The sequence below is a fragment of the Phalacrocorax carbo genome, chromosome Z, assembly GCF_963921805.1.
Source record: "Phalacrocorax carbo chromosome Z, bPhaCar2.1, whole genome shotgun sequence".
NCBI classification, from domain to species: Eukaryota; Metazoa; Chordata; class Aves; order Suliformes; family Phalacrocoracidae; genus Phalacrocorax; species Phalacrocorax carbo.
In genome coordinates this window covers 68,475,382-68,498,534 of record NC_087548.1, presented here as the reverse complement: position 1 = coordinate 68,498,534, position 23,153 = coordinate 68,475,382, and the positions used below count along the sequence as shown (strand labels likewise).

The following is a 23,153-nucleotide window of genomic DNA, read 5'->3' as shown; positions in this document are numbered from 1 at the left end:
AAGGCCATTCATAAGTAAACACATACCGTAACTGCTGCATCAGCAGCTACATTCTCGTACTCCACAGATGATGACATGCTTGTAGCGGGAAGAGAACACGATTCCCTATCATCCTTAGTGGATGGAGTGGGGTTTTTTAGACTTCGCATTGGAGTCACAATCCGAGGTTTTTGGATCTTCCCTCTATTCTTTTTGGTATCTTCTGCAGATTCAGAACTACTTTTTTTGCAAATTAAAGATAAAAATCCCAATGGTTTTCGTCCACCCCTGTTCAAAACAGATACAGTCAGGATGTCATAGGATTGCTCCATAAAAGGAAGATACAAATTGTATTAGAGGAGTCCAATTCATTGCACAAGAAACAAACACACACCTTCCAAGATACACGAAAATTCCAAGAAAAAAACCAAAAGTCATTCTGAGAAAGGCTTTTGTATTACTGAATATTCTGGCAGAAGATTTTTTCAAAGAGTTGCAGAGACTCTTGTCAATCTTCAACCCTGAGAACAGGAATCTAATACTTGCTGCTAAACCAGAGCCTGTAACAAGCTACTAGATCTACAGAAATAGATTCCAAGAGGAATGGAAACATAGTCCTAAAGAACAAACTGAAAAGAGCATTCTTCCTGTAATCAGTGGAAAAAGAAACCTGATTCCCAAGGACGGGGCCACAGCAAACTGTCTTAAACACCAGAAACCCTGGTGCAGGGTTTCAGCCGATTAACAGCATCAAACCTAGTACCAGTGAACTTACAGAAGTCACAGTGATGAGGGAGGTACAGAGGATATCAACTTTTCATCTTGTTAAGAGTTCACAACTTAGGAAACTTTAAGGCAAGGAGTCTGATGTTAATGCGTCATTACCCAATCGATGTGGATGTCCCATGTACAAATAACCAGTTTTGATACTCACAAAAGCACAATGAAAGAACAAATGATGGGATCAGAAGAGACCAGTGGAGCACCACTATCAAAATCAGTGACTGCAAGAGCAATAGAGAGCATGAACTCAAACATTTAAGCATTATAGAAAGGTATATTAAAAAATTCCACAGTCAGATGGATAGATGAGAGCAATATCCTCTGAGCTGTCAAGATTGAAACTCCTTTAGGGAAATGACACATCTTAAGTTAGTCCTAAAAATGCAGTGTACTGAGTGCTATACCAGTAACAAATCTTACTGGCAGAAAGACAAAAATCAAAACAAGTGGATATGTATATATATCACAACATTGGACTGGGCTAAGGAAAACAACAGTTATCCTAAATCTGTATCTTAGCCAACAGATGCCTGCCTCACAAGAGGCATCTGTCAGTGTCTAGACAGACATACTGTATGTCAGTAGTATCCCTTGGTCAATGTGCTCTTTTAATGAATAAAGTAATTCAAATTTCGAAGCAGACAGGTTGATCCTTTCTAATTCACTGAAGAGGATAGGTACTCTAACTCTTAGCCGTGCAGGTCACAAACAATGGTACTGCCCTTCTTGTAATACTAAGTGGAAAAAGGATATAAAAACCTCAATATGGAAAAAAGGTCATTTTTACAGAAAAGGCTAAAAACCACATTATTGTATAAATACCTGAGTAATAGATTTTTGGAAGATGATGTTAGGCTTTCAGTATGTTCTGATTCATGCACATCCCCCTGATTTCCTTGTCCACTTATTTCTGCTTTTCTGTTAGAGGTTGATCTGGACGTGACCTCCTCTTCCTGTCTGGATGCTGAATTCTCAAGCGGTACTTTCCCTAAGTTCTCCGAAGTCTCAAGCTGGCTTCTCTCAGCCATTGGTGACATAGACTCAGACATCATAGAGGTAAGTACTTCTTCCTTTGCTGAAGGCCCTGTTTTTTGAAAAGGATTCCCTGTAAAAGGAGTTGAGAGTCATTCCAGGACTTCAGCTACTTAACTACAGTGATAACAGAACAGCCCAAAAGATGTGTGTGATGTTAAGATGGCTTGCATCATGTCAGGGAATGGCCTTAGAGAAGGGCTGAATGTCTTTTTGTTTCTACTTTCATGTTAGATAGCCTTATACAGGACTATTTAGCACAATGACAGCCAGAATTAAACTGTGATGTATTATGCATTTACATTCATTACACTTTGTTATAAGAGTTTAAGTTTACCTACCAGAAGCTATCACTGGAGCATTCGTGGATGTTATTGAATAACACTGTATTTAAAAAAAGAAAAAAAAAGTTATTTCTCTGTTTCTTTCAATATAGAAGAGACAATGAAAGTTGATAAAGCCATATCATGCATGTACAGTTCCAAGAACAAGAGCGAAACAGAAGACTACATCTTTAGTACAGTATCATTCATCACTTAACTAATTTCCTGAGCAGGCTTTTCAAGGTGTTCTTATGACAAATGACTCGAGACAAGGATGTCAAGATGAGAGGTCAAAGAAGGAAGATGATTGTAATCTAGTCCTTCCTGGAAAAGCTCTCTGAATCATTCCCTCACCCAGACATACTACACAATCTTAGCCTACTCACAAAAATGAGTGGTTGTCACTGCCACAAGGTTGGTCATATTCTAAAATCACAAGAGGGAGGCTGGAAACATAATGGACAGTTTTTACTTGCACCTTGTTCTTTTAAACTAATACCCACTATGATAAAAAATGGTAGGAACATATCATACAACTTCTTCATGTAACACACACAATGAGGAATCATAACATCGTTCAGTGAACCTAGACAGTCTGCCAGTCCTCCAGCATACATCCAGAGCTTCCCCTCCTGCAATGTCATTGTTGAAAACACTGTGGTGAATGAACCGAATAAGACATATTATCAGTCTGCCTTCTAGGAAGCCTAGTAGGAAACACCTGAGAGCATACAGATTCTCAAAAAAAATTAATACTAAATCAACAGCCCAAAAACTGTTGTGGAGTTCAAACTAAAAAGCAGTCTATGGATGTTGATATTCCTCTTAAGTTGTACAGGCAGTACATTTTTAAGCGACCATTAAACAATAAACATAATTAAAATACTGTATTATGTCTTATGCATCTACACTATGTATAAAGACTCACTTACCAAATTACCATCTCACCTTATAAGTGGTTTCCAAGTTACCTTCCCCTACAACAGTAGACAGAGTTTTCTTGGCAGGAGGAAAATCATTCTCTTCAAGCTCAGCGGCTGACCTTTTCTGAGTTGTCTGCAAATTTGGAACAGGCTCTACTGATGAACTCTCTAGTTGTTTGGTTTCCATACCGCTGTTTAAAGGTGCTGTAAATTCATCAGCTGCAGTTGTCTTGGATCCAATGCTGTTTCTATATAAAATCATTATTGTAACTGTACAGGAAGCCAAAATTTACTGTGTATAACATTTCTGTATGGAAATTACATGTGGATCTACAGTGATACTCCTTCTTGCTTAACATCAATATTCACTTCACATGTACTATTTACTACCAAGAAACATTTGCTGCACTATCTCGAGTTAAGAGAATTGAATTTTTCTAGTCATAATAGAATCTAGTTACTTTAGAAGCTGTTCTATTTGAACTCCACTTGATATTTTCATAAAATGTAAAAAATATGACAACTGATTAACTGCTCTAGAAAATTCTAAGATACAATATTATTTATATGAATAGTTGAATATTCACCCCCATGCAGTATGGGACAGTGAGATAGAAGATGTGCCCTAACTCTGCCTGTCAGCAATTCTGTCTATCATCAGTAGTTCCACAGAAGTTAGAATTCTTACACTGTGTAGCCAAAATTCACTCAAAGACCTATCCTTTCAATAACTAAGGGAATGACATTAACATCTGATGTCACAGGATAAAGTCCTGGAATTGCATCACACCTCTAGTTATGATCTGAGGACTTATATTAATATTAGTAATACATTTTTTTATAACTGGCAACACTTCCTATTCTTTGGAATGTCTTTTTGCTTTGATATTGGGGTTTTTTCCTCCCAAATTGATCAGAAGATTTAGTTCAAGTGTAATGTTGAAATAACAATTTTGTTACATTGCACTGAGGAGTACTCCTTGTAAAAGAAACTCAAACCCTTTGTTTCACAGTACTGCAAGCCAGCAATTTTTCTGTTGCATAATATGTTTGCTTTTTCAGCTCTTCTGCCTTATGACATGGCACAAACTCAAAAGAATGATGTCTGAATTTATGTCTGCCATTTATCATGTCCTCCGGAAGACCCTCTATGCTAAAAATTTGGGAGAGCCATTAATAAACAGCTACTTTACAAAACTGTAGAAGTACTGTAAAAATACAAACATGCTTAGGTTTTTCTTTTCAATTTCTTTTCATTCTAAGTATCTATGGCAGAATAGACTCAGGCTGGACAAATTACTTCTTCTAAAAAGGAAGACTTATTCTAAAGGATAAGTCAGAATTAAGGTTAACACCAAAATCCCAGCTAACTAAAACACTAAATTTAAGACACTGATTTTTCTCAAGTCTGATTAAAGCCCTTTTCACTTTCTTAATTCTCTGACCAGCCTGTCAAAATTATTTCCTCATGCATTTCTCCTTTTGAAGAATCTGTATCTCTATATATAGTGTGTGTATATGCACATGTACATATATGATATGTATACTCTGATCTGTAATGCACATTCAGGGAATCAAGGTTCACAAAAAGGGTTTCACTTTGCTCAAAAATAAAGCATTTACCTCTCCACTTCAATCACACTTGTCTCACTTGCATTTACCGGGCTGATAAGTATTGGGGCTGGTAGTAATGGTTCTGAAGTTTGTTCCAGTAAAGCAGATGCATTAAACTCTCGTGAGTCAGCTGGGATTTCCACCAATGTTAAAATGAATGTCTGTTCCTCCTCCGGACAGGTATGATTGTCATTCTCTACTATAATTTTTTTTTAGGGAAATAGAGAAATAACAAAAATCTATTATTCAGGTTTGAAATTACATTGTTCTCTTCATACCCTCCCTACCTTGAGTAATTAAATTTTAGGCACTCATTTCTCCATAGGGATATTCTTCCTTTCTTCTTAGAAGAGATAAGCATCGTCACCCCCTGGAGCCTATTCATTGCAGTGGAGTCCTGATTACCATTCAGAATGAAGAATATTAAAAATGTCTAGTAGGGATGGAGCTTTTTAAGTGGATGTTCTAGCATCAGGGAACAATTTGCAGTTTAATTATACTTCTGTAATGGTGGTCAAATTGCCCTCTGTCTTTAATTGCAACTGTCAGGTATTAAGAGTTACTTCTTTAAATTGCAGGAGTCTGCTGTTTTGACGGTAAACACAAGGCTTTTCCCCCTAACTTTGAACTTGCAGAAGAGGACCTGAGAAGCATAGTCTTGAATTTAATAAATGAAAAATATAAATAATTTAGTCAACAGATGGACGTTAACAGATAACTGCCAAATACATGCTAATGGATGGCAGTTAAGGAGAGAACATTTGTAAAGTTTTCAAAAGATGGAAAACAACAGGGCTGCTCCATTACTTAAGACAGCTCTCATTCTTGGTGATGTAAAGCTGCTGTTATTCCAGCCTCAACTCACTTTGGTTCTTTATCTAATTACAGATGATTTGAGAGGCTCCATCCCAAGATCCTTTCAATAACAGAGTATAACAACAAATGTCTAAGAAGAAGTATTAGCCCTATCTTTAGCATATGCTCAGGAGTTACAACCTTGCACTGCAGTTTCCATGTAAAGTAAGTATTCTGGGCTTCTGACACAGTGATTTTCCCATATTTTAGACACGTATTTGTTCCAAACCAACTCCATTTCATTTTGTTTTAGGGAAAAGCAGTCATCACCTTCATACCTTTAATCACATCTAATCAGTTAGGAGTTAATTTACTGGCTTACTACAGCTAAAAGAGGCATGTCTGGTTGTTTTCTTCCTTTTTCGTTCCCCTCTTCTCCTTTCTCCCCTGCTCCACACTTGCACAGTCCAGCCCTCCTCCTCACACAAGTGGTGCTCATGTAGTCACAAACTGGTATTCACTTGACAACTTCATGAGCCACTGTAGCTCACTAAGCCAGTGGAAAACTACACAGGTTCTCTCCTTCTGTCACATTCAGTTTTTGACAGGTAAGTGAGTCAGAGGCTCATAAAGAGCTCTAACAACTGCTAAACGTAGCACGAGGTAAGCAGCAGGAGGTCACAGCAGGGATGAGCGAGCAAGAACTTTCCTTTCCACTGATGTTTAAACTTAATGAAGTGCCATTCAAAAAGTTCTGAAGTCTAGTTTGTGTTAATGAAAAGTAATGATAAGAGGCTAGGGAGGGGAATGGCACTGTGCTGTGGGTCATTATTTTTCTTAATTAAATAGACTGATTAATCATGTCAGTTGGAACTTTTTTTTAAAATTCATCTTTCTGTAACAACAATGTACAAAAGTGTGGGCTTTTGCTAACTTAAGTGTATTGGCACATTATACCTGAAGTCTCTTCTGTGCTGCTTACACATTGTTGTTGAGAATCCTGAGTACAAGCTTCCTTCTAGAAATAACACATTTGAAATAAAACAAGTTAGTAAATCTGAGAAATAGCTCTAGAAAACAGAAAAGAGAAAAAAATTCATGTCAAATGCTAAAGAGACAAAAAAATCTAATGACATCATCATAATGGCATTTTGTCAGCTTTTACTTCTAGCTATTCTAGGTTGAAGGATATTAGTCTGACCAGGACAAGAAACACTTGGGCAATATAAAATTTATATGCAGCTCATTGTCTGTACTGATGGTTTATCAAAATAAATTTATACTTCCTACAGCACAACTCTGTCAGAGATGACTCACATAATAAATTGCTCAGTGGCACTAAGAGCACAAATTCCCCCAACCATTACAAAACCACTAAGTGCCAAAGAAAAACACCAAGCTCTGCAACTATCTCTCTCTTCCCATTTATGGCATGTACCTTTGCTAAAAACAGGAATACTCCCCTACAGGTTGCCTCTTCCCACATTCTCTGCCAGTCCTATGAAAGCCAAATCATTCTTGTACCTTGTTCTAACATGTGATCAGCCTTGACACATCAACAGGTTGCACTGCGGAAACAACCTGCTACCTGTCAGCTGCTCCACCATAACTACATGAACACTGATCTCAGGCAACACTAGAAAACCTGAGGGTAATGAGAATAAACCTTTCTCTCATGAAGAAACAAGATACTTCTTGTTTATACTAGAAAAAGGATACACAAACCACTGCAACGAAATGGATGTGAAAGACATACTGTTTTCCTATTATAATATGCACGTAAAACTCTTCCTTGGGTTCTGAAATACATGGGAAAGAGTGTAGCAACAGATGAAGAGTGTTTTAAATGAAGTAAATGAAGGTGACAATGGAAGTGCTGCATCCAGCAGTGACATTTTAACTTCATTTTAATTTAAACAAATATAACAGTAAGAGGTCAGACTGAATGAATGAGTCCTAGGTAAATTATTCCATCAAAACTCTTTAAAATTTCCTCAAAATTTTGCTAATATATGTATAATTTATTGCTAAAATGCTATAAACTGAGGCTTTCAAAGATTAAGTTTGTCTAAAAGATTATGTTTGGTTATGCCTTTGCAAAAAAGAAAGTTTCATTCACCAGCTGAAGTACTAGGTCTTTAAAATGGGTGAGCACATTTGCACTGAAAACCTCTTCCTTTGCAGAATTTCAGGAACTGGGTGCTTCTAAACTGCAATTAAATTAATTTTTTTTACCTGACTAAAGTTGATTGTGAATATATTGTAGTCAGGAGGGCAGGGATTTTGCTCAGGAATTCCAACCACAGAAGTTTGACTTGGATAATCCTCTAGTCCAAGGTGAGATTTTCCAGGTTTCGGTGATGCAGATATAGGTATTAAATCTCCTGAATTTCCACAAGTATCTCTCATCTCTATTCTGTAAGGTATATATCTAGTTAATTTGAGACCAATTGAAGATACCCTGTGCATGGGGTAAATTCTGTATAATTATTTATTTAATATGTAGCTTATGTCACTACAGAGAAACAGGGCACCTGTTTAAAAACTACATCATTCTGCTAAACACAATGCATAATTTTTGAACAAGTCTACATAAAGTATTTCAAGAAAAAGCCTCCCTAACACCACTAATTGAGACTTTACTACTAAAAGCATGACCAAGAAGGAATCTTTGCAAATTGATCAACTCCTTAACATTTACTTTCAGACACTCTTTCATGGAAGACAATTAACCAGCAACATAATTACTCAGTTCTGAAACAGCAAACATAAGATAATGTTTTACTTCCAGAAGCTATAGGACAATATTCAAGAGAGAAAAAAACTTAAAAGTAAAGGTCTAAACTGTGCATTTCTGTGCACACACACAATATCTGTTTCCATCACAGACACATAATGCCAGAAAGAACCTAGCATAAATAAGCAGTGTCAGAGGATCTCTCTCCTTAAAGAAAAAGACGTAGTAATTTAACCTGGTATCTGTAGCATTTTTCTCAAAATATTCTTCGACAACTATATTTGTGCCAGTGCTTTGATCCTCTACATTAATGATGATTCCATCCTCAGAAGGGACTAATTCCTTGGTAGAAATGTCCGAAGAAAATAAATACTGACTAGGAGATCTATTTTGTTTGGAGTAGGCATGGGTTACAAGGCTATTGGCCATGTCCAACTCATCTTGAGCGGGTAACATGTGTGTCCATTCTGGTTAAAACAATAAAGAGAATAGAAAAACAATTTAAAAGACTCAGGTTTGGCATGTACATAGGCTATTTTACAGATGTTCAACTTCAAACCTCATTTAAAGTCTGCATTCTCCAAAGACACAAATTCAAATCCCAAGTAAATGCAGTCCTAAGATCACACTTTCAATAGCAAGAATGCAGAAACTGACGTTCAAGCAATAAAAGCAGATAATAAATTCTAAATAAACGTCCATCAAAAAATAGACTAAAACCTCGTAATTTCAGATTGTACCTAGTTAGGTGGAAAAAGCTATGCTTCAGGTTAAAGGCCTGAAAAGACCACTAACAGTTACAGTCATTTAAGCCCAACTCCTTTCTTTTGTCCAATTTATGCGACCAGATTAATTAAAAAACATTCTTCCTACAACAGGTTCTCAGAAGCATCCTTCTAGCATAGTGATACAGTTGCAGTATCCAGTAGGGTGCCTTACTTTTCTCCAGCCAAACTGCATTGCCTTGTCTCACTATGCATTACAATTCAGCAGGACTAAAAGCATAAATGACTCTTGACCTCTTGCTATGCAGTAGCCTGTGGAAGAGCTTTGCAGCCACTACTCCATTCCTCCTTAGGTGCACCCAGAAAGTACAAGCAAGGCTTTGTCCCATAAATCAGACCATACCTTCAGTGCTTGTGCTTAACTGGAACATTGGATCACCCATTGCAAGTAAAGTCATGGCAGCTTCAGCGCTTCCATCATTAATTCCTGCAAAGTTGTTCATACATGTTAAAAAATCACAAGCACATTAACCAGAAATCCACTTACCTATATTCAAAAAGCATTTAACACTATCATCAATGTAGTGAAGTATGTATTTTTTAAATTGTTGCCAGTAATGGGTCAGAATTATTGTAGACAGACAGCAATTCTCATCCACTAAATTCAAACTGTTGTAAAAACACTGAGCAGCAACATTATTTCCTTTAATGGGGTACTGGGTACAGATGGCAAGGTGTTGGCAGCAGCGGGGCTGCCCTGGACACAGCCAGTTACAGCTGACCCCCACAGGATACAGCTGAGCATGTGGTGGTACCTTTGGGAAACTATTTAAGAAAGGGGAAAATGCTGTGCAGCAGTGAAGAGTGAGGGGAAAAAGTGTCAAAAACCACCCTGTGAACACCAAGGTCAGTAAGGAACACGTGGGAGGAGGTGCCTCGTGTGTGGGAGCAGAGATTCCCCTGCAACCTGTGGAGAAGACCTTGGTGGAACAGGTAGATATCCCCTGATGAAACTGCACCCTGTAGAGGACCCATGGTGGAGCAGACATCTTGAAGGACTGTTTCTCATGGGAAGGACACCACACTGGAGCAGGGGAAGAGTGGGACGAGGAAGAAGCAGCAGAGATGCTGCTTTCCCTGATGAGGGAAAGGTGTTTTTGTCTTTGTTTCTCACCATCCTACTCTATTTTATTTGGCAATAGACTAAATTAGTTTTCCCCAAGTTGAGTCTGTTTTGGTAAGTGATCTCCTTGTCTTTATCTCAACCCAGGAGCTTTTCCATTTTATTTTCTTCCCTTATTCTGTTGAGGAGGAGGAGTGGGAGAGCAGCTGGGTGGGCATCTCACAGCCAGCCAAGGTCAACTCACCACAAACGGAGAAGAAAGAGGTAACGGTTTAATCACAGAAATCCATAACCTAGAGTCTTGATCCATATGCCACTTTAAACTTGCCATTCCTAATCTCTCCCCAGAATACACCCCCTTGGCCTATCACTAACTGGTCATATCAGACAAAACACTTCCATCCTCCAAAGCTATTGTACTGAAATGCATGGAAAGAACGAAGTAGGCTTCCCCTCCTTCAACTGAGACAGTAGTTCACTCAGTTTCCAGTGCTTCCTACGAAGATGTATTGAGAATGTATTTAAAACTGAAAGCTATTCTAAAAACTAGTAGATCCATAAGAACTTGTAACATCTCACATGGAAAGAATATTTGTTTCTGGAAGACTGTGGTAACAGTGTGTCACATGTGCTATTTTACCAGTTTAGGATATTAAAGTCAGAGACCACAGAGATGACAAAGCTATGAATCAGCCTACTCTTTGTGTCACTCAGTTACACATGAAGCTGCAAGTAAGCGCTTGCAAAGTTTCCTCTCCTCCTGGTACAACTGTCCACAGCATGAGAAAGTGATAGATGGGACACACAAAGGGCACATTCTGACCCTGGGAACAGAACCTTACAATGCTTGGTTGCCCTACCTGATAGATAACAGTCAGAAAGAAAGTGGTTTACACCTCCTTCAAAACATAAGTGTCCAGTATCTCATGAGCAGGTTTTTTTATAAGATATAAAACCTCCAGACTTCCAGCAAGAATAACTACATATTGGTAGCAAGTTAACGGGAAAGAGATGAGCAAGATTGTTTCATATCTACCTTTGTCCACCTCTGGATTTTCATGTACGGTTGTTTCCTTAAACAAAAAGAAAAACAATATCAAAGTTCTTTATAAAATGAGTTCACAATTTTAATTCAGTGTTTTCAGGGTAAATTCTCTGCCCAAAGGTTACCCTGGCTTTGAAAGGGTGTTTTAAAGGCTTACAATATTTACTTACATAGTTTTCTTACAGCTGTGTCCCTCATATCTGTGTGGGACAGGCAAGAATCTATCAAGCTACACTGCTACAAGCAGACATGGCAACCAGACACTGTCCATGTAGTTTTGTACATGCTATGAAACAAAAAAACCCAAAAACAAAACCACAAAAAAAACCACCAAAAAGACAACATTCTTACAGCTATTGAGGTGCTTACTTTTTCCTCCTTCTGTACCACTGGCTGGACAGATGCATGACAGAGACTTTCAACATCAGAAGCCATCTGCACATCTGGTAGATTCACAGGTATTTCCAGCTGTAAAAATTATTTTAAAACTATTTCAGTTCATCAGCCCCAAAAGAAAATCTGTCAAATGCAAATTTTTATAAGCCACATACCCTTACCAGATCTTGAACATTTAGTGGGATCCTTCCCAAAAATCACGCCTTATACTATATACCTCCTGACTTAAGAAAATAGCAGTTGTATGAACTGGAGGCAGAACTCGTAGTGCTGCTTGTAACTAACTAGAAGCATCAGACACCCTAAGACCTTGTTTCTAATTGCTTATTACTCCACCAAACTAAGTTATGCAGCTGAGATCTCTCTTGGTGGCTGTTTACCTCAGATGGGTTTTGTTAGTTTTCACGCTTTTTCTGCCTTTTAAGTCTTCAGGAAAGAAAAAGAGTGCAGCCTTTTTCCAAAGTACGACTAGAGAATATACACACAAGCACACCCAGATACCCACCCACCCATTTTACCTGTAATTTTTTTCTTCTTCTTCTTTAACAATATTGTTTTCATTCAGAACTTCAGACATTTAACATTTTCAGAAATGAGGGCTTGATATTTGGCAGAAAGGTTACAATATTTCCAGTGAAGTTCTTATGAAAAACACTGCTCTATGTGGGTAGCTTTCAAAGGCTTGCACTTTTACAAACACTTCCCACTGATCTATTTAAATTTGACAACAGCTGAGTCCTCGGGTATCTAACCATGCCCCTTACTAGTACTCATGGCTCCTGTGTGTTGAACCAGAAGACTATCATCATTCCCACATATAATATAGTCCACATCTTTGAAATGAAGTGACTCAGCAAAACTTTCCATGCAACAACAGTCCTTCCCATTATTGTTCCAGAGTATCCCTTGGTGTTTTGACTGAGCTTTAAATTCTCTTGCTGTTTCACCCAGAGAAAGAAACACTGTGATTAATTCAGGAGACAAGGAAGAAAAAAAAAAAAAGCAGGATTGTAAGCAAGAATTGGAGTGAATGGGAAGAAGTAGTGATGAAGATCTGAGGCACAAATGGAATGGATAAACAGATTTGAAACAAAGCAAAAAGAAAGAAAAAAAGATCTGTGAAGACACATCTCTGAGATAAGACAGGTTAGAAAGTACAAAAAAAAAGTAAAGAAGTCACGTTGAATGATAGAGAAAAAAAATAGGAGAATGTCTAAACCTTTGAGCACAATCCCTTTCAAGGCCTGGAACAGAGTCCACTGTTCCCAAACCTCAACAGATCCCTGATGACTAAAAGGTATGCCATTTCCTCTCTAGTGACTGGTCTTAGTAGATATGATACCAAGTCTTGCTACAGTCTTACAGTCTCAAGTTTTATTCTAGTCTAAGAGTACAATTAAAACATAGGCTTGCACCCTAAGGCTTGAAGTTTGCATCTCTACAAATGGTCCATGGAAGAGTCAAAACATACAGCTTTTGAAAAAAATTAACATAGATGTAGATGGTCTCTCATTGACAGTAGCAGGGACTGAGGCCCACGGATCTGTCCATGCCAGACAGAGCAGGAACATCCCTGAATGCGCTGCAGCCCATGGCGGATCCTGCTGGAACACAGGCAAAGCCTGGAGTCCACTGCAGTGTCAAACCCTACAGCCAGAACAAAAGGAACAAGGGCTGGAGATTTTAATGGATATACACTTCAACTTTTTTTTTGACTGATTATTTGAGTTTTATGCTATAGTTAAGTACTATAGCAAGAACAACATGAATCAAGGGAAGACAAGCCTCACAAGAAACCAGGCAGGTGTAATAGTGTCCAACCTGAGCTGGCCTTGGTGCCCAAAAACTCAACACAACATTCTGAGCAACCACGTAATACATGGAGCCCAAGGTATGGGCTAAATAACTCAAAGGACATTTCACAGACATTTTAAGGGGATGGCCTACAGACCAAGGGAATGATATCCATGTATGTATCAAAGGACAGGAAGAGAAGTTGTGGTTAATAAGGATGTAGGACCCAAGCATGACATAAATGGTGTCAAATAAAGGCTGAAGATTGTACTAGGCACGGCTGAGATGAATTTAATTTACATCATAGCAGCCCACATGGTGCTGTATTTTGGAGTTATGACTACAACAGTGTTGATAACACACCAGTGTTTTTGCTGTTGCTGAACAGTACTTGCACAATGTCAAAGCTTTATTTTCCTACTCTTTCCTTCAGCAAGTAGGCTGGGTGTGGGCAAGGGGTCAGGAAAGCACACAATTGGGACAACTGACCCAAATTCAAGAAAGGGATACTTGATATCATATGATGTTGAGCTCAGCAAAAAAAGCTCAGGGAAAGCAGGAGGAAGAGAAGGGCATTTGTGGTTATAGCATTTGTCTTCCAGAGTAACTCTTACGCAAGCTGAGGCCCTGCTTTCCAGGAAGTGGCCTGCCAATGGAAAGTAGTGAATAAATTCCTTATTTGCTTTCTCATGCAGCTTTTGCTTCCCATATTGAACTGTCTTTGTATCAATCCATAAGTCTTCTTACCTTCCTTCTACTTTCTCCTTGTCCCACAGGAGAGGTGAGTGAGCAAGCAGCTGTGTGTGTGCTTGCCTGCTGGTCAGTGTCAGCCCACCATACAGTTAAAGTTTCTTGGTGAGGGAGACACCACATACAGAAATATGTCCCTCATTCCCTCATTTTCTAACATTCAAATGTAAAATTCAAATGCTCCACTTGTTCCATCTTGGGCCTCAAAACATGTAGTAAGCATGCTAGTCTGTGCCTACATTCAATCCCAATAAACGAACGGGTGAGCACCCTGCAGACCTATATACAGCTTGTAAACATACCCGGACCTTAGACTGATGTAGTATTTTGTTCAAAACCAAGTACGTGTGCCAAGCAACATCCCTTCTACTCTCAACGCCATTCTTAATGAATTAAATTAAATTGTGATAAAACTCAAATACTCAGAGATGCAATTAGAATAAAAGCTGTTTAAACAATCAAAACAAAGGTACATATGCAGAACCCAGCCACATGATACCTCCTCCATGATTTCCTCTATCTGAACAGGAACAGGTTTTGGAGATCGCAGACCTATAGGAACAAACACTGGAGCTTTGTTTACTTCCTCTGGTGCAAAGCATTGATCTTCATCCTCAGGTTCAAAGTCATCTTCCTCTTCCTCCTCTTCCTCTTGAGAAGCCCGCAGGGTCACCAGGGTTATCTTTGTACTTCTGTGCGCCTTCCTATATTTCCTTCTATGTCTAGTTTTCAAACTTTTGCCTCCAGTAAGACTCAGTTTAAGTTCTTGCCATTGATTCCACTTCTCATTGCAATCAGCCTCACATTCAGAGGCAGAAGAAGTAGGACTTCTTAGCTCTGAGGCACATTTTGGCAGAGCTATCCATTCTGATGACCTTCTGGACTGCCTTCTAAAATACAGAGCAAAAGCATGTTTAAAACAATTAAGTCCAATACATTACAAAAAAAGGGTGTCACAAATCAAAACACACTCAATAAATAAAAAAGGGACACGATCAACAAATGTAATATATTTACTTCCTTAGTGACAAAAACACATCCACATACCATTTAATCAGAAATCCTAATTTCTTCATGTATGCACAAAATACTGATTGTAGTTATCAATTAAGCAGTTTTGAGTGTTAGAAAGATGCACAATTAAATGTACAAAAAACAGAATTCTTTGATTAGAAAAGGATTAATTAATTTTCATTTTGGAGGGACATGGAAGCCACATACATTTTATGTCATGGGAACATTCCCAGTTCTCTTTTGCTAAAGCTATACTAGGAGCTCCAAACTACGACACTTTAGTTGATCAGACTAATGCCTAGAAACTAGAACTGTTAGATGACAACTAATCATCTGCTCCAGTTTCTCATACAGCAATTTCTTCAATAAACAGCTGCTTACTGTTTCCCTCCTCAAAATGACGGGCATGACCACTTTGGGTACCAAAATTCCACACTTCCCCCAAAAAAAATCCTCCTTGGTGAACTCTTCGGGAGGGCAAACAATCAGCAGCTGAGGACACTTCCAGCATTGAGTTTCTATTTAGGTTAATCCCACAGTCCCTGTCCCCCCAGTACGGGTACTTCAAAGTCCTCCTATTTAAAATCAGGAATTCATGTTGAAAGCAAAGCTGCACCCTGGGATGGGCTGCTGGCTGTATTCATGTGATGAGAGTGCAGGCAGGGTGAGAGACATAGGGATATCTACATGCATCTGGTAGAGTTCAGATGGAAGACACAGGACAGACATCCTGCATGTACTCACATAACACACTGCAGAACTATCGTTAATAATTACATTTTTAAAACAAAAGCCAAAACCAATCAGTTGAGCTTACAATCCAAAATTCATTGTTTTACCTTGTGAGATTGTCTGAACTTTTTTCCTGAGAGGTATAAAGCCGGTAATCATCATCATCTTCTACTTCACTCTCGCTCTCTGATGATATCTCTAAAGACTGAAGACTACTATCCTGCCTGATTCTTTTACAAGATGTTTCTTCAACAGAGTCTGTAAAATTGTGTTTTCTTGTAGCCTCCGGGAAGGATGCAGCTTCCACTATGTTACTGGAGTTTTGCTGAACAGAGGAGAAAATCACTGCTGTGTTTAAGTTCCAAACATTTTTAAATGGTTTTGGTGACAAAAAGATTTAAAGAACTAAGTTTGAGGTTCTTGAAAACATGTCTAGTTGTCACCTCTGATAGCTTAGGACACTTTAATTTCAGGTAGAAGTGTCATTAGATGGTATTACCTATGACACCCAAGTTCCCAGTGCTGCTACTAGTTAATAGACCATGGCCTTGCTCAGCTAAAGAGCAGCAACTCTTCAGAAGCTGGAAAGATGAATCATTTTCTAAAGATACCTATTAATTTAAAGAACAGTTTGAGGGAAGGAAAAATTCTAAGACAGAACAGTGTGTCTTATAATCTAAAAACTGTGGAAATATTTAAGTCCATTTATTCAGCATCATTTCTAATAGTGAAGTAAAAAAAATCATATTAACCTTTCACAGCCATATACTAGATTTCTGTGCCATCTATGGTTTTAATAATTTAAACACAAGAATGGAGATATAAATTGGCTCAAAACACACCATCAGCACTTACCATCAATACATCTGTTTTTTCTGACACCAAACACTCTTCTGCATTTCTATTGTCAGTCTTGTCCTCTTCTCTGTTTTCATCTTCTTCACAATAATCTCTTTTTCTCGTAATTTCCATTAGGTTTGGCCTTGGGTTCCACAGGATTTCCCTCGCTTGAAGCAAAGGTTTTGTATCACTCTGTTTACTTTCTTCTCCAGAACTTAATTTATCACTGGACCTACAAAAAATATCTTGCAATTTTTACTTCTCAGGAACTACAAAATACACTCTACAAGCTTGGTTTACTATCAAATATTTAGTAATTCCAGCTAGAAGTGAACTTAAATGTTCTGCATATTTATTTAGTTAGTTGGTGAAGTTTAAAAAAATAAGGGAAGAAAAAAACAATAAGAAAAGGAGATAATTGGCTTTTCTGCAGTAGTGGCCTTTCTGATTACTTTTGGAAAAATCTTTTGGAAGGAAAACAACATTAAGAAGCCAGGTAGAGCAGAAAGTTCCAACTATACCACCATAGGTCCCAAAAATTAAGCAACCATAGGAATGTTGTATTGATTAATTCCAGTGTTCATGATACTATTGCTTTAAACAGGATGAAATTCTTACGTCTGTTCAAGCAAATTCAGATCAGTCAGACAGAAATCTCGGGCTTCTAAAGTCATGTATCCAGAAAAGGCAAGAAGGATGATCCAGGAAACTATAGGCTAGTCAGCCTCACCTCAGTCCCTGGGAATGTGATGGAAAAACTAGTCCTGAAAACTACTTCCAGGCACATGAAAAACAAGAAGTTCGCTTGGAGTGGTCAGCATGGATTCACAATGGGGAAGTCATGCTTAACTAGCTTGATAACTTTTATGATTAAATGACTGGCTCAATAGATGAAGGGAGAGAAGTAGATAGTGTCTACCTTGACTTCAGCAAAGCTTCTAACACTGTCTTCCCTAACATCCTCACAGAGGAGGCTGATGAAGTATGGGCTGGACAAGCAGACAATGAAGTGCACTGAACACTGATTGAATGGCCAGGCTCAGAGGTTGGTGATCAGTGGCACAAAGTCTAGTTGGAGGCTAGTAACTAGAAATGTACCCTTTGGGTCAATACTGTGTCCAATCCTGTTCAACATCTTCATTAATGATCTGGATGATGGGGCATACCCTCAGCAAGTTTACAGATGATGCGGAACTGGGAGGAGTGGCTGATACACCGGGGGTCATGCTGTCAACCAGAGAGACCTGGACAGTCTGGAGAAATGGGCTGACAGGAACCTCATGAAGGGACTTCTAGAGGTTCCTTCCAACCACAGCCGTTCTGTGAAATTCCACTAGCACAGAAGCCAAGAAGACTGTAAGGTAAGGTCTATGTCTTAGCATGAAGACTGTCTGAGATTATTTCAACATAAGTTATAGAAGAGATTTTAAGCAGAGGCTCAGAGACAGAAAGGAACCAGAAGATAATTTTAGAAAACAGCAAAAGTAAATTGATTTGATGCTGCTCTGTTATCAGTTACTATTGAGCAAAAGGTAGTTTATAACATAATCTAGAACTGTTATATGTAAATGGCACTATCTGCCTCATATTGCGCACACAAAAAGCATCCCCTCCACCAAAGAACCAGGACACTGCACATTGCTGCATGAACTTCTCCTGCTGGAAAGAAAAAGTGAAGAGACTCAGACAGCAAGCTCGTTTTACATTACTCTACCTACCACTTCTCAGTTATAAGTGAGTGCAAATGGCACTGCTCAGTCTTCCTTTCACTTTCAACAGTCCACATTCATATAATGCACTGCAGCCTAAGAATGTATTACTGAGAAGTTCAGACAGCTAAATGCTGATTACTTGCTTCTACTCTCACCTGCAAAATACCTTATAAAAGAAAAATTCTATTAAAAACTCTTCTGTTACCTAAGGATGCCACCTAGTGACCTTCACAGCATGCAGCATGTAACAATTAGTACACCTCAGACCCTACACTGCAAAAAGCAGGTGCCATATGAAAACAACTGGACAAATACACAAAGTTTTTAAAGCTTTTTTTACATTGTCAACAGAGAACTCTACCTTTCTACGGTATCCTGAATGCTTTCTATAGAATCTGTAGATAGGCATTCTTCTTGTTCTCCCTTGCTGTGGCAGTTAGGTGATTTTTTAGAGGAACAGAGTTTTTCTGACGTCATACTTCTTGGATTTATGTCTAGATTGTCATTCTTGGCCAAATCCCCCCCAGATAACAATACTTCCATGTCATCCTTAGATGTGAGGGGGGAGAAAAAAAACCAACACAATATTAGCACAAAATATATCACCTGTAAAATAAAGCATTGCAAGTTATGATCAAGATGTTCACCTGATATAAAAATTTGCTTTAGATACTTTCAAGAAGTTTATGGCACCCATCACTGTTCCTTGTTCCTTTAGAGAAGTTATTTATCTAATAAAAACAGATACTATAACCAATATAGTCTTTCATGAGCAACTACCAAGAGGTTCAGAAAAGACCCAGCAAAAGAAATATGGCATGCAGGTAACTATTCACATATCATGAACATGAAAAATTTCAAAGCTTAAGTGAAGTCTTTAGATTTGTTAACAGAAATCTATATATTACCAATGTGTCATTAACAGAATTTTAGAAGACCTCATATTAGGATGCAAATATTAAACAAGAATGTAATTCTTACTAGTTCAAAATTAATTTATGCATTTAAAACAGCTTATTTAGATATCTTAAAAATTACACGGAAAGTATAGTCAGAAAAATCTGAACAGAATTCTCACTTTTGAGGAAAGAGATTCCTCAGATTCTTCTGTCACAAGAAGATTCTTTCCTTTATTTGCTTCTTCCTCAACTGGAGAGGCAAGTTTTTGTGGCACTGGAGATTCTTTTTCGCTATATGTGCTTTCCAGGTTTGGGCTAGTTCTCTGAGATCCATTCCTTATGAATTGTCCTGGTTTCACAGCAACCAGCTTATCTTCTTGGGAAGCAGATTTCTCAGCACTAGTAAATGTAAAGCAAACAAACAAAAACAAACAAACAAGAAACTCCAAAAAATATGTCACTTGACTTTGGTTTGGAGAGGAAAAAAGCAGTTCTGCATACATCAAGTTTTGAATCAACACTTATACAATAAGGTTAGACACTGATATACTGAACCAAGAGGGTTAGAGATTGATATACTGTTTCATTTAAAATCAGGAAGATCATATTTTCAAATATGTATTTCTCATTTTGGGCATTTATGGTTAACACATGAGAGGGAATAACAAGATTTCTTTATCAAGGCATTTTTAACATCAGGAAAAAAGTTATGTTGCTAACCCTACCAACATCAAAGTATCTGCAGTTTAATATATGCTGAAGATTTTATTTAAACAGGAAGAGCAGTAAAATAGTGGAGCGCCCTGGTATCAATGAAAGACAGATCTCAGACATTTTGCAAAGTTTATATCTGTTACATAAATGATTGCTGTATATGCAAATACAAACCCAGTAAAAGAAAAGCTTGGTCAAAGAGCTGTGAGCTCACAAGATCAAGTATGTACCAGATAAACAATGACAAGTAGTTTAGCTCAACTGAAAGTGTGCTCTGAAAACGTGGGAAGAAGCTGCCTACAGGCATTGAAAATTAAGTATTAGGGAAAGACAGGTAACAAGAAACAAAAGAATTGACACTTGCAAAGGTGTCTCATTATGCACCAGATGAAAGCTTTTCAAATGCAATTTTGCTAAACTCCTCTAACCTCACCTGCTTTGTTCACACAATATGTTTTCAGAAATACAGGGCACCTGAGGCACCTCTTGTTGTTCCTGTTCCTCATTGCTCAATACATCTGCTTGACACAATACAGCTTCATTTTCACCCTTTAATTTGCAATAAAAAAAAGCATGAAGAGAGAATCAAGCAAGTTTTAAAAACAGAATTGTATTCGATTAAAAAAAAACACCAACAAACTACAGATCTCTGCTATTTTTCCAATCTGAATCAAGAAAAGAATCACATTGTATTTATTAACAGTAATCTGCCTGAGCACATAATTCAATTTATGGGCAAGCAGGAACAGAAGTCTTTTCAGTCCTGGGCTACCTTGAGTTAGGCTCTTAAATACTACATGTACCCAAGCCTTATGAGTAACACTTCTATTTAGCATTCAATCAACTCTCTATTACATGGAGCATTACGGAAACAAAACACTTTAGCAAATGGAAATATCTTTGAAAACCGGACACTACAGAGCACAGCAGACACACACCTAAGCCACTACAACATAAGCCCTTCCAAATCTGAGGTTATTAGTTTTACTTCTGCATTTGCCACACTGGTTCCACAAAGAAGCCACTCAAACACACCCCTCAGCATTCCAGGTCTGTAACAGCTTTATTAGTACAGAAGAGCATCAGACCCTCTGTGGTTTGCACAGCACGGAGTAGATATATGTGCATGGTCCATAGGCCACAAGTCTAGAATAGGCAAAGCTGAACTACAAGCAACTATCTCATCTAGGGGTCAGCTGACACTGTGGCACTGAGAGGGAGACTACAGATGCAGTGCGCTCATGCTCCTCTCTAGGCACGCGGCACACAAGTACTCCAAGCTACCTCTACGCGGGTTCAAGAACAAAACCAGGTATAACTACTCCAAGAAATTACTCACTCTTAAAAAGATTAGCTATGTTTAAAATCTAAGGCAAGTCTACACAGAGACAATTCAGGCCCACATCCATGACATGATTCATGTGTAACCATTTTGTGGGTTTTTGAGAGTTCATCATACTATAATGGCTTTCGAGTATTTCAATAGCTTTTACAGTGTCTAGTAAAATGTCTGCGAGGACACTCCATGTAGGTGAATGATTACATTTACCTAAGTAAAGTAGAGGAGTGTCAGGCGCTGTAGTGGTGAAGCCAGCCAAAGACTACCTAGTTAGTAAGACCTTCTTCCCCCCCCACCCCAAAGAGCTATCCCTTTGCCTTCCCTTCATACTCCACACTAGATTCTTCAACACAGACTTTATTCATACAAACAGGAAAGATAAAATGAAGAAAACAGCTAATCTTCATGTATTGCAATATAAACCATGTTTTTATTCTAGAGGTTATCTTAAATGTGCATAATTCTTTTTTCAGTCGTGCAACCCAATCAAAATCAGATCCTAATTTTCAGAAGACATTAGTAGTACAAGTTGGAGGCTTCACTGATTTCATACCTGCAATACCTCAACATACCAGGGTTTTGGTGACTTTTTTCATCTAGTACAGTGTCTCAGCTTCAGCGAATGCAAATCAGATGTTCTAGTTTGACTTCATAAAAACAGAACTTGCAACTTGGAACCATACTTTTGAAGGCAACATGCTTATTCTTATTAGACTTACCACGACAGTATTAGCAGACTCATCTTTTTGCAATATCAACCGCTCTGCTTCAGGCTTTTTCTCCCTCTCACTTCCTGATATTCGCAATTCCTTCTTTCCAACAGCTCTTCCCAAGTTTGGCTTATACCTTTGAAATCTGCTTCGCACTAACGGGACAGGTTGAAGAGGTGTTCGTTTACTTTCTTCTTCAGTGCTGTTTGTGCTATCAATGCTAAGCCAGACAGAAAAAAATAAACCCAAAACTTAACACAAAAGCATATCATTAACAAACACAGGTTCTTTATACATAAAAGAGCTGAGTAGTTAAAAGAAACCTTGTAAAGTTCTGCTGTGCTTAAGTTACAAACACAAAACTTTGTTGCAGCAAAAATTTCAAAGCACCAGTCTCCTAACTACTCCTGCAACAGAATTAACTAACTCACTGGAGGCATTAACTTACTGTCTGCTTACTACTATAAAACCAAAGCAATTTTCCCATGGTTTCTCTGATAAGCAAACTAGTATTTCTCTGCTTACCTGAAATAAATCTAGTGTTTCAAATGACGAAACAGTTGTAAAGTGAATGCTCATTAATTTCATGTTTAGCATAGAAGTAACTGGAATTTTAGTATTACTAGTGTCAAAACTATGAGAACTGAGATTTCCTTCAGTATTTTTACCGGACTTTCTTTGCCAGTTAGCAATCCATTGGCACAATGATTTCCTTTTAGAATACCTTGTTACAGTCAAGAAACAAAAGTAGTGAAGCCCTTACCCTGCATTAGTAGTTGAGGTGGCATCTTGGTTAATTTCAGGTGGACAAAACTTGAGTTCACCATCCTCTGACCTTGAAAGTGTCTTTGGGGACTTAGAACTTGGCCTCTCAGAAACCTCCTGAAAGCCAAATAATTTCTCCTTTCCTAAGGATTCCAGTGGTTGCAGGACTTCATATTTTCCCACTTTCTGTAAAATGTAAACACCAGAAACAGAAAAATTCATGATACTAAACCAAAAGGAGACACTGTGATGTCCGCAAAGTTCAGTACTAATCACTCTCTGAAGTGTTTCCTGCAAAAACCCCTCTGTAACTGCTCAACTAGTAATTTCCCAGTCTTTCCAGAACAAACATACATTTTGTTTCTTTTAAACAAAATAGCTTGAAATTTAGATGTTTTTCTTTGTCATC

At 38.2% G+C, this 23,153-nt stretch overlaps 1 protein-coding gene across 2 annotated transcripts in view; it reads right to left on the bottom strand.

The window, feature by feature from the left end:
• The window catches only part of BDP1 (B double prime 1, subunit of RNA polymerase III transcription initiation factor IIIB), a 53,339-nt gene that overhangs the window by 2,627 nt on the left and 27,559 nt on the right, over positions 1-23,153 (bottom strand). For both annotated transcript variants that reach the window (XM_064438599.1, XM_064438600.1), the window contains exons 21-39: positions 22,743-22,930; positions 21,989-22,199; positions 20,364-20,479; positions 19,396-19,615; positions 18,679-18,866; positions 16,621-16,837; positions 15,873-16,090; positions 14,519-14,909; positions 11,449-11,547; positions 11,071-11,107; positions 9,315-9,398; positions 8,422-8,653; positions 7,685-7,865; positions 6,407-6,467; positions 4,664-4,853; positions 3,066-3,288; positions 2,136-2,178; positions 1,585-1,867; positions 27-267 (exon numbers count right to left, since the gene is read on the bottom strand). In XM_064438599.1, the coding sequence (XP_064294669.1) occupies positions 27-267; positions 1,585-1,867; positions 2,136-2,178; positions 3,066-3,288; positions 4,664-4,853; positions 6,407-6,467; positions 7,685-7,865; positions 8,422-8,653; positions 9,315-9,398; positions 11,071-11,107; positions 11,449-11,547; positions 14,519-14,909; positions 15,873-16,090; positions 16,621-16,837; positions 18,679-18,866; positions 19,396-19,615; positions 20,364-20,479; positions 21,989-22,199; positions 22,743-22,930 (3,423 nt within the window). The remainder of the gene's footprint in view (positions 1-26; positions 268-1,584; positions 1,868-2,135; positions 2,179-3,065; positions 3,289-4,663; positions 4,854-6,406; positions 6,468-7,684; positions 7,866-8,421; positions 8,654-9,314; positions 9,399-11,070; positions 11,108-11,448; positions 11,548-14,518; positions 14,910-15,872; positions 16,091-16,620; positions 16,838-18,678; positions 18,867-19,395; positions 19,616-20,363; positions 20,480-21,988; positions 22,200-22,742; positions 22,931-23,153) is intronic.